The sequence below is a fragment of the Ciona robusta genome, chromosome 5 (genome assembly GCF_009617815.1).
Source record: "Ciona robusta chromosome 5, ASM961781v2".
Classification (NCBI taxonomy): Eukaryota; Metazoa; Chordata; class Ascidiacea; order Phlebobranchia; family Cionidae; genus Ciona; species Ciona robusta.
The window spans coordinates 1,640,554-1,657,418 of NC_143239.1; the positions used below are offsets into that span (position 1 = coordinate 1,640,554).

Consider the following 16,865-nt stretch of genomic DNA (forward strand, 5'->3'; position numbering starts at 1 on the left):
GTGTATACGCAATTGGGATTATAATTGAACACCAACGCGAAAGTATAAACTATAAACCACTACACTGGTTCGATGTATTATGTTGCACCACATAATATTCAATTACAATTACAGGTAAAAGTGAATCAATATATTGATTTTAATTAATCAAGATGGCAAAGGTTCAAATCATTGATGTTGAAGTTTTAGATAATCCTTCAAATTTCTTCAACCCCTTTCAATTTCAAATAACATTTGATTGCATGGAAAACTTAAGAGATGGTAAATTGTTTATTAGTTATATATTATCTTGGTGTTAATATGAACATATTATTGTAACTTTTCAATGTACTTATAGACTTGGAATGGAAGATAATTTACGTTGGTTCTGCTGAGAGCGAAGCTTGTGATCAGATCTTGGATTCTGTGTTGGTTGGTCCAATACCTGCTGGTCGACATAAGTTTGTTTTTCAGGTATATATATATACTATAAATAATCACAACACTAATTTAATAAACTGTAAGAAATACAGTTCGCTTGTAAAGTTTTGTGGCTGAAGCCAGCTGCATATTTTCCAATGAATTCATTTAATGTCACAGCTACGATATAGGTTACAAACATACTATGTTGAGATCATTACACTATAACACAAGACTAACTTGGGCACAGGCGCTGCGGTAATCGACCCCAAAACCAGTCGCAAAAATGTTAATGCGCCAAAACACGGCAAAGTTCGGACTTAACCCATATAAGCCTGTGTTAAATAAATGTATAGCCTGTAGGCTCACCCAGTTATTTATACCTGGTTCTCCTGTGATAAAGTTTGCACACATACACTGTCTTAAGGTTGGATTAAAATCCTCTTTCTTTTTGTTTTTTTATCTTGTTTCTTTTTGATTAAGCACATTAGTATATTTTACCATTATGCTTCAACCCAATAATTCCCAACAGGCTGATCCACCAAAACCTGAATTGATACCGGTTCAAGATGCAGTCGGTGTCACGGTGGTGATAATCACGTGCACATATCACGGTCATGAGTTTGTGAGAGTTGGTTATTATGTGAATAATGAATATGCCGAGCCGGAGTTGAGGGAAACACCACCCGATAAACCGGACTTTAATAAGGTTGGATTTATCTGTTTATTATACAATAAAATCAGTTAAGCTACCTTCTTAATTATAAGTGCAGACAAGTTGTATAAAATTGTACAACATTTTGTCACACTGGAAGTCACCCAGCATGAAAAGTTATATAACCATAAGTGACATTAATAAAACTTAAAATGACCAAAAATGACACAACTTAGTAAACCTATAATATATTGTAATGTATTTAACAACTTTTATTAAGCCTATATAGTCTATAATTAATATCTGTTTTTTATTATTTAGCTGACACGAAACATACTGAGTAGCGCACCAAGAGTTACTCGGTTTAAAATCAACTGGGACGACAGTGCGGGTACTTCTACAGCAGATGGAGGACAAACATATGAAACTTTGGAAGAAAATATTCCACCTTCCCCCGAGGACGTACAACATACAATGGCTGAGAATTCAAAAGATTCAATTTGTGCAAATCGAGATTCAAACGGGCCGCTATCATCATCAGTACTGAACTCCGAAAACATTAGAAATACTTGTGAGCCAAGCACTAGTAAGCCGGTACCTGCCTGTTTTGAAAACTCTATTGATGCAATGGAAGCTCAAATGTTGTTAGATTGATTTTCAATTATTTGTTATTACCTTCTGTTTGTGCATTGTTTTGTATCTTGAACAACAAACTGCCGATACATTTAATCTTGAAAGCAATAACGTTGATTAATTACACATACAATAACTTTCGTCTTTATTAAACAGTTAAAATTTTATATATAGATTCTGCAACTGTTTTTTTTTTTAAAGCAATTCTGTATTTCAAAAAACTTTTAGTAAAATGGTCAGAATTTATCTGCTACTGTATTCATATAACCATGCATTGGGGTAAAGTTACAGCACCAAGTTACAATGTCTTTCATTTATTTTAAGTGAAGTCCTACTGTTTGGCACACCAGGAAATATGATGTTGGCCAGAGATGGCACTATTCAGATATTGCACATAGCAAATAAAACTGTTCATAAAATATAGGTTTATGCCAGGTGTCCCATGTTAATGTTAGTTAATGGATAAATAAAAGTTTGACTTAAATTCTTTCCATCACGTAGTAACCAGAACTTGGTGAATGTCATCAAAATCATAAGTTCGATTCAACTCCATGTCTATTACTTTCATTCCTGACACAGACTGAAAACAAATGTGTTGGTTTGAACTAACATTCAAGTTTAACAAAACTCGCAATTCAAATTGGGGTATCTGCACTCAGTCATAATTTTTATAAGGTTACTCAGTGAAATGCCACAGATTCTTTAGCTTAGCAGGGCGGCCCATTGCTCCAAACAGTAACATTTGTTCAAGCAGTCATTATTTTAATACACTATTTCAAATGAAAGGGTAAGTTTTACATGCAATTATAATATAAACATTATGTCATAAAGATTTTAGTATACCATTTTAACATTGTTAACAATTCAAGGAAAATGGGACTTTTACATGAAATTAAAATATATACATTATGTCATACAGATTTCAGTATACCATTTTAACATTGATGGTAATTATTAAAAGTAACTTTTTATCTCACTTGAATTCCAACAGATGTAGGAAGCAGGGACATGGTAATGAAACAAGATTCCTTGGCTGGAAGTTTGTTCAATGTATAACCAGATACATTCTGCCATAGTAAGTTTGTCCTGTTCTCATATTGCACCATCAATTGTTTAGCATGCTCGCTGAGATAAAATTACACACGTTATGATCGAGTAATTAGAGCATCTAGATTGTCAGCCAAAGAATAAAAGTAATCATCCCTTTTAGTTAAATATATGGTAGTTTTTGGAACAAATTATAGTTATGAGTCTCACGTGGTAACGATAAATAAGTGACAATTAGTCAACTAATATGTAATAAAGCAGACATTTTTGCCACTACTCATTACCTGTAATTTGTAACTTTGCATGAAATTTCAAATGGTTGAAGGACTTTTAAATTTTCCGGAACTTGGTTAACTTGAACCAGAATATCACGCTGTCCCAGGATCTGTTTCATAATTAGTAAAATTACAAGTCTAAATCAAAAACACACAAAGCTGTGGATTAAAAAATGGCTTGTTTATCGATATACAACTATGTGGAAAATGGTATAGCTTATGTTATATTTTGGTGAGATTAACTTTAAATTTTTATGTTTAAACATAATTCTACTCTTCTTTTTATATACATACACTTACATACACTTATAGCCCAATCAAAAACCCGACAAATAAATTTTCATTTCATTTTACAAAACAGCATTTAACAACAAATAATAAGAATAACTCACTGCTCTCTGTAGTTGACTTGTTTGTAGCCTTCCTCTTTCACCAAGGCTTGATTTCCACACAATATCAAGTTTACCTATCACACCAGCTGCTTCAGTGAAAGCTTTTTTAGCACATGATGGTTTTAACTTCAACCAGTATAAATATTGGCGCACTTCAGATGGTTTCATGTAAGACTGACAACTGAATTCTCTAAATATATTGTAAAATAAGTCCTAATGTGGAAAATTTATATATATCATATAGAAAACTAATGCGTGGACATTTTACTATGCATGTATTTTACAAACTTTTGTATTATAGTTTAATGTCTGAATTTTTTTAACAAATATAGCAAAATTTTTTTGTGTGTGTGCTTTTCATACTTTTGTGTTAAGATATGGTAAAATGTATTACAAATGATTTTTACAGATATCAACCACACTTACCCATGATTTGAAGATATTGTGTTCAACGACTGTGCTGTATATAACGCTGCAGGATCCAAATTAACTTTCTCCATACATATTGGGTTTGGTGTTATGTTTTGTATTTGAGTTTCAAGATATACTTGGTCACACTGTAATGTCAATAAATAGGACTTCAAATATTTAAAATACTTAATTATAATGGTTGAAAAAACAGGCACCAATATTAGCAAAATTATTATAAAAATAAAAAGCCATAATAATATTTATTTAGAAATGCACCAATTTACTGAACTTGTTTTAGTTATATTTTACTACATTTTTATATCAAAATCAAAGTAATTAAAACAAACAAAAAACAGGAAAAACTATATCCTATGGGCAAAACTACTTAAGGAAAATGGCAGATACGCTTTCCAATATAAGGCCAATGTTTTATCCAAACCCTGGCAAGGTATTTTTGCCACAAAAGCATTTAAAAAAACATATCATTTCTTTCCTACTAGTAATATCAACAGCAGAAGGTTAAATGTTAATTATTAAACGGGTCCCTTTAATTAGTGCATGCCCGCTATGTTCACTATGTCAGACATAGTGAATATTGTGGACATAGCGGGCATGCACTTATTAAAGGGACTATTATTAAACAGTTACAATTGTTTACCTCAATGTTGTAAAACTTGGTTTTCACATCTAAAGGTTTTAGAACTTGAAATTTAAAAAACTTTCGAAAATTTTTTGCTTCCCCATCCCTTCTACTGTAACTTACAGTGCACACCAATCTATAATGTAAAACATATTGTAACTTAATTATTTATATATATATATATATATATATATTATATGTATGTATTGTAGCGTTTATTCATGTGTGTGTGCGAAAGCCCCTTTTATTTGCCTTCTTCTTCTGTTCTCTTTCGTGTTTCGCGTGCATTCAAAACTAAATCATTACAATATATACAACGAGCAATAAGCATCGTCGCTACAGTATATATTATTTTAGCTGTATTGTTGAGCCATATGAATCATTTTTTGTTATTGTTATTCTTTTAATAGTTTTTATTTACAGTATTAAAACACATCTGTACAACTGAACACCTATGTCATACCTATAAAAAAATGACTGACAAAAACGCATATGTGGTAAGTAGGTAACTTGTAAGCGAGCACAGGGTTTGTGAAACAGTGCAACCTTGTTTTACAACAGTCCCTTCACGCATGGACAAATAAGTATAATTCATATATTTAGTATTTATAACAATAATCCATAAAATTTCATCTTACATATGAGTTCCAAGTTCTTTCACTTCGTGGTTAATAACTTCATCTAACGAGTTACCGGGTTTAAGACTTTCTTTTGGAGTTTTATTCGAAAGAGTTATTCGTTGAGAACCAGTTTGTAGATCAGCCTATGTTTGTAAATAATAATTAGTGAATGTGGTTATTATAAATACTGTTTGTGGATGTGAATATGTGATTATTATAGAATGAAATAAAAATGTTTTTTACCTAGTTTAAAAGCTTAAGAAATATGAGTTTCAATAAAAATGCTAAGCTAACAAATTGTTCATTGTGTTTTTAATAAGGTACAAAGCAGAGTTGTGTAGTGTTGTAACTATAAACTAATAGACATTACTGTTTAGAATGTATACATAACTGTGCAATGCCAAAGTCTAAACTCACAATAGAGATTAGTTATCTTGCCTAATATTATATTTAATTCATGTGTAAATAAAATATAATTCATGTGTAAATAAAATATACCAAAAATCAAGAAAGTTTCAATATATATTTACCATTAAACTGACATTAAGAACATCTGTTCCACTTTCATTATTGACACTTAGATAACTGACGAAGGTTTCACCAAGAAATATGTTCCCGAAACTGTGTGGTAGGATTAATGTTTCACCTGTATTGTGAAAAATACTTGATGTTAAATATCTATAAATTAATAAAAAAATAAGATATTGTAAATAAACGAACAATTAAGTGTTTTTCAAATTGGTTATCAATGATCAGAATTTTCATTTAAATCACTGTAATTCCACTTTTTTTCAAGGAAACTATAGGCCTACAGTGCTTAGAATATGTTTTTTGCTTTCATATTGTATAAATCAGTTTCTATTATGACATTTAAACATAATCAATGTTTTAACGAAGGCCTAAAAATAAAAAAAATACTTATATATATATATATGTGTGTGTGTATATATATATATATATATATATATATATAGATAATAAAGATAATATTCACCAGTTCCATATGAAGTCAAGTTCTTTGAAGAATATCCCAGGTTTAACGATAAAACATCACTTTCGTCATTAAGTACAGGAACAGATGTTATAATTGATGGCTTTGTTAATCTCATAACTGTTAAGAATTGGTCAATTTTACTATAAATAGACTCAATTAACGTATATGAATTGTATTAGTTTTTGGTCTATACAAGCATGGTAAATCGCCGAAATCGGCAAACATTCAGTCTGTCTATATTACTATTACAAAATAAACTATCACAGCAACTGAACCATTTATTATTTGTTTTGCTTACCTCGTAACGCCAGTGGATGTTCTTTACTTGCATCCATTTTATTCAACAATACAAGCTTTTTAAAACCAAATAACAAACAAACTAATTGTGACCTGGTGATTCCCCTAATAAAACCAAAGTTATCCTAATGCTTAGTATACGGAGACATTATTTAGCGAGCGTTTTCAATGCTGTTTCGTGAGACCACGACCATAGTTTAATAAAGAAGTTGTATTATTAAACTATGCCAAGACCAAACATGAATACGCGCACTTAAGTATTTTAATTAAGCAGATACCATTTTGTGGTTCTTTAAGTGTTATACACAGCTTACACACCTTTCTTCAAACATGTTTTTGTGTATTTTGACATGTATTGCTGAAGCACGTAGCTTTGCGACTGGCCTCTCTCATCTGTGCGCATAAACAAATTCAAGCAGCAAAATTTTTTATTTAAACAGGCGCTAATATAAAATGACAAATAATAAGCTCAGGGATAATTTAACTGCGAACATCTCTGGTGGTTAAAATTTGCATTTCCATAGCTGCCTGAAAATAAGACAGCAACATTGTGTCCTTCATATACTGGCTGTGTGCCGTGCAGAAAGAAGAAGCGTCTGTCATTCATTGTAGTTGATGATACTTGTATACCACTTGGTTCAACTTGGTCTCGAAGAAGCTGACAAAATAGGTAAAGATGATTGATTGATTGAAACTTGCATTATCCTAATCGAGGGGGGTTTAGGGGATATTTGCTCCAACACCTGCTGTGACATTCTGTTTTATACAGGTAATGTCCGGAACCATGAGGAATCATATCTTCAAGGACTTTTGGGCAAGAATTGAACTATTACTTTAACGTCCCTATATACACTTGTATACTAACGACGCCCATAACTTGACTGTATACACTTAACATTATATATGATCCCGACGCACCAGAACAATATATAGTAGGGTGGGGGAAAATGAGACACCTTTTCATTCTATTTTCTCGTCGCATTTGGTAGTATACAAATAACATTTAAAGAATTATAAAACCGTATTCCCAGGACTCCCATAGACCGTTGTAAAATGTTTAAAACCTGTTCAGGATATTTGGATATTACGTGTTAAAGGTGTCCCATCTTCCTCCATTTTACTATACATAAGAAAATATTATAAGACGTGTATGACCACACCATCTCTAAATGCAACTTACACAGAAACCGCCCGCAACAGATCTAGAAAAACTAAGTTGACCGGACCATCCGGATGGATATCGGCGATCGCCTTGGAAGTTCAGTTTGCCATAAAACCCAAACTCATCCGCGTATTTAATCTGGCAGTGCGTTTCAACGGTTTGACCTGATATAACAAAATATTTTAAAACTTTGGTAAGGCTTGTCGTTTACTTATATTGATTATAGTCCTAATTTTTATGTATTTATATTTCGGGTGATAAAGGGTGTAATGCATCAGTGACTTAATGGAAACAAAAGTTTTTTTAAAAAAAAACGAGTCGAAAACAACATTTAAACGTACGTACTTGCTTTTTGGTAACAGATCCTTAAAATAGAATCCCAGCAGCAACCAAACGATAAACAACTGTGTTGTGTGAGATTGGTCGGCGAATAGTTAAGACAAAGTCCGATGTCAGATGGATTGTTGATTGAACAGTCTCTTCCCACTAAGAAACAAAACACAAATTGTGTGTATACAACAGATTTTTACTCAAGATACTTTTTACCCAAGACAGCCAACGTAACAATGTGTACAATACTTCTCCTACTCTATAAATACCCTTTCATGTTAATGTTATTACTCTTCTAATTTAGCCCATTGTGACTGCTTTACAGTTGGCGTAGTGGTTAGCGCGCCTCCCTGTAACCATTAGGTAATGGGTTCAAGGCTCGTCGCTGCTACCATTGTGGGCGTATGTGTTAAACCCGTGTGTCCGTGTCGTTGCAAAGCCAACCATGGGATTTTCAAACAACACTTATAGTATAAAAAATTTAAACTGGAACACGTGTGTCTATTTTTATTTCAATTCCTTACATACTTACAATTTACTTGGAATGTGCAACTTTGAGAAGAACCTGCGTATAAGAAAATATTGGGTAGGACATTATCTTTGGATCAAATATTTTAAACACCGATATTGGAAGATTGAAACATAAAATAGGGTGGGGGAAGATGGGACCCATTTTAGAAATCGAGACCGACAATTGCAAATTTTAAAATATAATTGTTCATAAAAAGAGCTTGCATTCTTGTATTTACCCAATAGTTTCCCAATTGATAATAGTCTTTTAATTAACAAATGAAACAAATCTTTGGTATATAAAGAATCGAACTTACTTCGCAGCGCTCGCATTTGGGTTTCGGTTCGCTTGCAATCGCGCTCACACTCTTCTCGGGTAAGAAAAATGTTTCTTGTTGTTCCACAACCACCAAATACTAAATGTTCGCACTCATTTGTGGCCTGGTTGAACGTGTATCGGTTGAAGGTGGCTCTACATGTCCCCCGGACCGCCATCTTGCTGCTGCAGTAAGATTGAACGCGAATTGGAACTAAAACAGAATGAACGAAACACTTTTTTTGAGATTTTTTTTATGGTATAGCAGACAAATTAGGCAAAGGAACTACTGGTTAGACCGTTAGAGTAATTGCCTTTGGGTGTCTTGCGACAAGACACATACATGCACATAGTGGTTTGATACATACATGCTCAAAGCGGCTTGAGCCTTGAACACGTTTGTTCTGGGTTGAAAGCAGGCACATTAGCGACCAGTGTGGCGGCGCTGTACCCAAGAAGCATAATTATAACAGTAATTGAAATCATTATATTGCAGGGAGGGGGGATAGGACACCTTATCATTCTATTTTTCGTCGCATTTGGTAGTAAACAAAAAAGAACCAAGGAAATTTAAAGCCGTATTTTTACGACTTCCATAGACCGTTGTTAATTATTTAAAACAAAACAAAATTAATCTTATTTTTATACCTCCCAGCACGCCACTCAAGTTTCACAGTGTTAGTAAACTATAATGCCAAAAATATTTTTTACCAACCCCCAAACTTGATTTGTTACTTACCAGTCGCAATATCAAATGTTTGTTGCTTTGTTACAGAAACCAGAGCGAGGATCGCCAAAATAATAAGTTGGTAATGCATTTTTTATTTGTTTTTTTTACAAAATATCTGTCAAATAAAAAGTTTATAATTAGAATTTGTTACAATGTGAGCATATAGCAACAAATTTTATTCTATAGGCTAGGATATTTTAATATATATTTTTCTTCGGGGCAGCGATATCACCTAACATTTTATTCATCTGAAAACCTTGTGTAAATTACGTCCCTAAAGAAAAATACTATAATATAAGTTGAATGTGGTGTATTTATAAACTAATAACTATATACTTTTATCTCAAAGATTAAGGAAACCGACACAAACTGGTACACATCACGCCCTTGAAAAATAACACTGTATATAAGCTGAAGTAGTATATACTCACTACCTATATAGCCTACTTTTATCTAAAAGATTAAAGAAATCGACACAAACTCTTGCACACGTTATAAATTCTGTTACATTTTAGATATATAGGCTACGCATTCATGAGTTCTCGTTACTTGCTTGGTATGGGGCGTTTGGTGCCCGAGGAAGAAAAGTTTAGCATCCCTTTCCGACCTTACACAGTACCTGGTGATTGCTATTATGGTACCAGTACGTATCATGCGCACTAGTCATAAATACCAAGAATTGGCTTTTTGAGATAATGGGACGGACAGCGCTAAGACCGTAATCACAAATTAATTTTTTTCTAATTATCCGCAACTACTGAACTAAAACATACGGTTTGATACCAGTTTATCTTTTAAACGTTTCTAATTATGATGATTTTTCTGTCCCAATAAAACAAAACTAACAGGAAATTATTGAGCCTGTCAATTAGATCTAAATAGGGTGGGAAAATGGGACACCTTTTTATTCTATTTTATCGTCCCATTTGGTATAGGCCTAGTAAACATTCAAAGAATTATGAAACTATATTTACACGACTTCCATATAGATTGTTTTTATTTGTTTAAAACACGACCAGGATATTAGGATATTATTATGAGCTTAGGGTGTCCCGTATATCCCCAACCGTACTATATTTAAGTAGGAATTATTATTTTAAAAACATATCAGAAAACAACTGATTTTACTTCATAAACATGGTTTATAAACTTGCAGCTTATTTATCATTTACTTCAGATAATCTCGACAAACAATAAAAAGTCTCTATTTTTATATAATTTCCTGCTCCAACAAAACTGGCTACAATTAATTAATCGTTTCTAGTATGCCCTATAAAAAGCTATAACCTAACTCTTGATGAATACAGTATATAGGAATATTTCTTTGTGAATGAATAAGAATACTGGCTCCGTGCTGCCCGGGGCAAGATAAGACCAGACAAAAATAATGCGCTAGTGACGGAGTTGGGTGTAAGGTAACTAACATAATCTATAAATGTTTTGAATATGGATATGAAGAATAATAGCGCTTTAAATATATGTAAACAAACACCCTATAGTTATGTTTAGGCGTTAAAGTGCAACTATCTGTAATATATGTCATGCAATAAGTTTTGTATATTAAGTAAGGTGGGGAAAGATGGAATACCGTTAACACCAAAATTCCATATTTTATAATCATGTTTGAAACAATTAACAACGCTCTTTTAGAATCGTAAGCATGCCGTTATTTTATTCGGTAAATATTTTTTGTTTACTCTACCAAATGAGATGATAAAAAGAAAACATGTCCTACCTTACCCCGCCTTCCAATACTATTTCAAACTTCGGCGTGTTATATTTGCTGTCGTTTTTTCCGTTACCCGTCTTTACGAAACTGTATTCTTATTAGAGTTTTAATACTTCAGCCACCGCCTTTAATTCAAAGGCTACGCTTTAACCGAGGGCATATTGAATTTCCTTTTAATCTATAACACATCTATATTTGTGACTCACTGTAGAACTATTCATATTTCGCCGAAGCGTACTAAACCAACCTTTTAAAAATCTGACTAAAGTTCGCAATTTAAGATTTCTAAATTTGCTGTTCAGATTAAAAAATTACTGGTTTTATGCCGTACGATTACTGCTAATGCCAGGAAATTAAAGACACACGCAACTAATGAACGTTAAATTTCCGTCATTATCGTGAGCATGTGTCAACAAATACTGGTAACTTCGCATTTAAATTAATCGTGACGTGTGCACTTATGAAGGCGGGCTAATGAAGGCGGGGAATACGCACAAGTCGTGCGATCAATCTCACGTCAAAATGTAAATTAATTTGGTTTAACCATTCAGCAGACATATTAATTACAAACCTTGATTATTGTAATTCATCTTATTGAAGTATGAGAATTGAACTTCTTTGTAATTTGAACCCTAATTAAAGCTTAATGTGTGGATGCTATTTAAGGCACAATTTTATCATTAACTCAATTATTGCGTAATAATCGTTCTCAAACGGAAATATTATTAGGACGTACGAAGCACGCCACAACAACAACTTTCAGTACTTCTGACGTCATACAATGACGTAAACTGGGACGTCACTATAAAAGATTTGACAACAAAATATTTTTTATTGAACTTTGGAAAAAAAATAAACGGAACTAGCAGCCTAACATTAAATAAATAATAAACTTGTGTGGAATCTTGGCAAGTTTTAAGCTTTACCTAAATTATTAATAACTGCAGCTGTGAATTCGGTGGTGGTTGCATAACCCTTCAAGTCAGTGGTGCGTATCTGTAATTGTATGGAGAAGAAAAATTAACCAAGTTTGGCTTTAGCAATGTAATAGTTTTGTTTGTAATGATAAAATACATTAGTAACATTACCCAGTCTGTTATATATATATATATATATATATATTATATATATATATATTATATATATATATATATATATATATATTACTGACTTGATGTATGATAAAAACAGTATCTGTGTTGTTTTACATCTCACCACATTGCACATTTGGTTGAAAATAAATTTTTACGGTAGTCCAGTTTTGGGGGGATATATAATATATTTTGGGAATATATATATACGGTAGTTCAGTTTTGGGGAAATATATAATGCACTGGATACAAAATTCAATATATTACTTTCATGGTATGTATGTTTAAATATTTGGTTAATTTGAACCAAAACTAAGCAATCAAATAAGTAGATTCAAATTAAAACTAAAAAAGGATAAAATAAAATACCTTTCCATCTCGAAGAACTTTTAAAAGTGCATCTTGTACAAGTTTGGCGTGCGCCACTAAACTATTAAAACAAAGTAGAAGTTAAATTCCATAGCACCAAATATGAGCAACAATAATTTACTTCAAACACCAATTAACATAAAACATAACACCTTACTTCATATGATGTAACATATTAGCAGCACACATTAGCATGGCAGTGGGGTTGGCTATGTTACGTCCAACAGCTTGTGCAAATGGATGGCGAGCTCCCTGTGTATTTAACATACGTAAATTAAATTACATAATTACTTATGTTATGACTATATGAAAATGTATTAAGTTTTTGTAATGATTCTGTACCATGTTACGTGGTTTGATTAATTAACCAAATATGAAATTGTAAACTATACATATATTGATAAAGAGACTGGAGTTATCTACATTCTACAAAACAACAGTCGTTCTAACAAGCTATGAATAAACAAACATATTAGTTAAAAGTGGCTGCTAAACCTAAAATACAACTTGAAGATATATCTTACTAATTAAAGCTAAAATACTCCTGCAGTTGGAAGAAAAAGTAGGCAAAAAGTTCCCTCAACCATTAGAACAGGATAAATATAAATCTAACTTACAGTTTCAAACACCACACAATCAGGGCTGTAACTTTCACCCGGCACCACACCAGCGCCTCCAACGAGACCTGCAGCCAAATTATCAATGATGTTCCCGTACAAGTTTGGCATCACCATCACGTCAAATTGAGAAGGGTGGGAGGCAAGCTAAAAAAAAATTTGGTTAAATTTTATAGAAGAACATATAGTACGTCAATTGTAAACCCTATTTTCAACACATTCTCGAATAAGAAAGCACTAATCTAAAATGCAACCAAACAAAAAGTGTTAAATTTCAATTTTGTATAATCCATTATACAAAATATGTACCGTACAAGATGTAACAATGTAGTAATATAAAAAAGTGTAAAAAAATAAAAATTCAATTCTTTTACACCATGTAACCATCTGTGTTTAAACTTGAAGATGTAACAATGTTGCATTATAAAAATAAAGTGTACAAAATAAAAATTTAACTCTACTACACCATGTAACCATCAGTGTTAAAACTTTATACTGCTTACAGTACGACGAAAATAGACTGCCTGTGAAGTAACATTTACTCACTTGCATACAAGTGTTATCTACAATCATAGCTTCAAACTTAATTTTAGGATAAAGTTTGGCAACTTCTCGGCAAGAATCAAGAAACATTCCATCGGCAAGTTTCCTAGATTTAACAAAATTGTGAATTTGAGTTTTAACAAAATTGTGAATTTGAGTTTTGTTTGATTTATGCTTATGTAATTGTATATAAAATATTCAGTGATTATATAATGTATAAGCTACTCTGTAAAATCTGGATTAGATTTTGTAAATTGCTTTTTTTTCGTAAATTGTATATTTTTTTAAATTGCATTTTTTTGTAAATTGTATGTTTTAACAAATTTTAAGTTGTTTGTGAAGTAACAAACATACAAAATTTTGTGTTTTTCAAAACATTCGAAAGTGAACATACATAATATTTGCTTTATGAACTGCTGTAACTTTGTTCCTTCCATGCTTGGTTGCATAATCAAAAGCAAATTTGGCAATTCTCTCTGATTTTACCCGGGTTATGATTTTTAAAGATTCCACCACACCAGGTACACTCTATGGAATAATATAAACAAATTGGTCGGTGGTTGCATACTAATTGTTTTATGTTTTATCAGCATCATTTTTTAAACTATTTTGGGATACAAAATGAAATAGAGTACAAATACAGATTAAAGAAAATAGAAAATACACATTCTAATATTACATTTGAATATTACTGTACAATGAAACATGCATATATTTCATACTTAACTTCCACAAAAAGAGGTTAAAAGAGGCATATGCCTGGTTGTACCTCACGTTGTTATAAATATGTTAAGTTAATATTCCACCTCGTGCTCAAGTGCGCTGTATTCTCCTTCTGTTTGTTCCCGAATAACCACGATGTCGATCGCTCCATGTCGAGTGGTGATTCCAGGTAAACTTTTTACACGAACAACGTTTGCAAACAAATCCAACTGTTTTCTGTCAAAAAATAAAATGTTTTGAAGGGTTAATTGAATTAAACACATGGGGGCTATATATAATAACAAATCTGGAATTAAATGTTATGAATCATACATAACATAACTAGCCTACTCTTTTGTTTTTGATTTTTTTTTAAAAAACAAGAACTGTAATAAAAAGTTTCTGAAATTAAATGTTATGAAAGCAAATATATATACATGGATTTAGATGTATGGATTAGATTTTTATGGATCTAAATTTATGTGGCCAATGTTACAGAACTTTGGTATGATAAACATATATATATATATAATATTAATTGTCTTGGTATTACTTGTAATACTCTACCTTATGTTCATGTTAACAGATTGTAGTTCTCCCATGTCAAACCAAGAAGGTGTGGCAAGAATACCTTAACAAACAAACATATTTTAAGAATAAAATCAGTGATTACGATTACTGAAAAGTTAGTGACCAGTTCATTATACAGTCTAAACTTTTAAAGTTCTAAACAAACTTTTGCAGGAAAAGTAGAAAAAGCTAAAAACCGCTTTGGTATTTTTAACTTTGCCCAACATGTATAAGTCCTGCTAGGTAGACAAAAGGGATAAAAAAACGGCAATTCTGCTTTTTCATGCTTATATTTGAAAATATAAGCAAGCGATTGGGTTTTGAATATTTTCAGAAACAAAAATATTCATTCGTTTTTTTGATTTATTTTTACTGTTTATGAAATGTTTTATTGCCTAACTTGACATGGTGGCAATTACCTTTAAGTGCAACTTTGTTTTTAGCAACGGAATGAATAAGTTCTGCAATCTGTTCATCAGAACATCGGTCTTGAACCTCACTAACCCAAAATTCTTCAAACTGGATTGGAACATCAGCTGCTGTGAACACTTCCTATATATTAAAACAAAGTAAATAAATATATATAATAGCCTATATCCTAATGTCTGTATTTATAAATATAGGTTTTTTTCAACTGTTTCATAAAGATATTACAGAATGCAAAAATAAATTTACAGAACAAATTCAGCAATGTTATTTCCAAATGCTCGAGATGTATTAAAAGTATTTTAAGAATGATTATTCAATTCAGAGTTTCGAGATTGCCTAATTTTTTTCATAAACAACAACCTTCACTGAATACATTAATTCTGGTCCAACTCCATCCCCAGGAATCATGGTGACTCGCAATTTCTCTCCAGATTGAGTTTCCGCAGGTTTTTTAGCAAAATTCTGAAATGCATTTAATAGTTTTATACATTTTAAGAAGTTACATTAACAGTTAGGTACATATTTCCATAAAGGAAATCGGAAAACATATACCTTAAATAATAAAATAATAGAAATTTCAACCAATAAAGCAATACCCACCGCAATCATGTCATGTTTTTTATATCATTGAGTCAAAACTCTTAAACACATTTAAAATTCACCTGAAACGATGCATGTACAAACCGTCGAGTCGTAGCTATCTTGTGTGCTGCCGGTACGGACTGTGAATAAAAGCAAACATTACAGACACATATACACAAAAGTGACAAAATCATACCTACACAAAACAAACAATAGGTGAATAGCCAAATGTTGTAAATATTACCAATTAAGGCTTACCTTTAGTAGCAGGCGAGTCATACTTCTCAGGGTTGTCATATTGCTGGATTATTTTAACGAATAACTTAAGATTTTACAACGTAATGTGAACTTATATTTTACTAATGACCACTACAGCGGTCAAATGTAAATCAAATCAAATTTATTGGAAGATGTCAACCGCAAGGTGTCGCCATCGTTAATGAATATTTAAACGAACGGGTCTTCATTTGCCAATTTTAAAACCAATATCATTTTTCTATCTTTACCGTTGCCTCGCATGCCGAGTTGCTTTATATGGAGAGTTTTATTTATTCGCGGCAACAGGTATTGGAATATGGCGTTTCACCTTAGCGGTCTCATGTGCCGATGACATCATAGGTGGATAAAACCTTATATGGTAATTATCCGGTGTTTGCTTTTGAAGAGCGACCGGTCGCCAGTTTCGCTTATACGGGCGAAGAGAACTTTTCATTACACATAAATACGTTCATAGTTTTTGTAACAACAAGCAGTTCATAGTCTTGTAGCTCTATTGTAGGCTAACCGTGCGGTTGCAATATATCCTGTTGAGGCAAAATGGGC

At 32.2% G+C, this 16,865-nt stretch overlaps 4 protein-coding genes across 4 annotated transcripts; 1 reads left to right on the top strand and 3 right to left on the bottom strand.

Moving 5' to 3' along the window:
* The first annotated feature begins 89 nt into the window (after positions 1-89).
* LOC149735423 (histone chaperone ASF1-like) lies at positions 90-1,862 on the top strand. The gene is made up of 4 exons (XM_089877881.1): positions 90-261; positions 338-453; positions 932-1,108; positions 1,376-1,862. Exons 1-4 carry the CDS (start codon positions 153-155, stop codon positions 1,706-1,708), a joined length of 735 nt encoding a protein of 244 aa, XP_089734007.1. The 5' UTR covers positions 90-152; the 3' UTR covers positions 1,709-1,862.
* LOC149735424 (trafficking protein particle complex subunit 13-like) lies at positions 929-6,524 on the bottom strand. The gene is made up of 10 exons (XM_089877875.1): positions 6,365-6,524; positions 6,067-6,183; positions 5,603-5,718; positions 5,091-5,215; positions 4,471-4,588; positions 3,828-3,958; positions 3,402-3,591; positions 3,019-3,119; positions 2,665-2,812; positions 929-2,267 (listed from the first exon to the last, which is right to left on the bottom strand). The coding sequence occupies exons 1-10, from the start codon at positions 6,399-6,401 to the stop codon at positions 2,181-2,183; spliced, it is 1,170 nt and encodes a 389-aa protein (XP_089734001.1). The 5' UTR covers positions 6,402-6,524; the 3' UTR covers positions 929-2,180.
* Positions 6,525-6,773: 249 nt separating this feature from the next.
* On the bottom strand, positions 6,774-11,166 carry LOC149735425 (uncharacterized). The gene is made up of 7 exons (XM_089878859.1): positions 11,147-11,166; positions 9,421-9,526; positions 8,683-8,895; positions 8,388-8,420; positions 7,871-8,011; positions 7,544-7,689; positions 6,774-7,021 (listed from the first exon to the last, which is right to left on the bottom strand). Exons 2-7 carry the CDS (start codon positions 9,497-9,499, stop codon positions 6,833-6,835), a joined length of 801 nt encoding a protein of 266 aa, XP_089734985.1. The 5' UTR covers positions 9,500-9,526; positions 11,147-11,166; the 3' UTR covers positions 6,774-6,832.
* A 786-nt stretch (positions 11,167-11,952) lies between these two features.
* LOC149735426 (isocitrate dehydrogenase [NAD] subunit beta, mitochondrial-like) lies at positions 11,953-16,461 on the bottom strand. The gene is made up of 12 exons (XM_089878858.1): positions 16,302-16,461; positions 16,124-16,183; positions 15,822-15,923; positions 15,452-15,584; positions 15,030-15,093; positions 14,567-14,699; positions 14,155-14,288; positions 13,764-13,866; positions 13,218-13,364; positions 12,758-12,852; positions 12,601-12,661; positions 11,953-12,136 (listed from the first exon to the last, which is right to left on the bottom strand). The coding sequence occupies exons 1-12, from the start codon at positions 16,338-16,340 to the stop codon at positions 12,056-12,058; spliced, it is 1,152 nt and encodes a 383-aa protein (XP_089734984.1). The 5' UTR covers positions 16,341-16,461; the 3' UTR covers positions 11,953-12,055.
* Between the last annotated feature and the right edge of the window lie 404 nt (positions 16,462-16,865).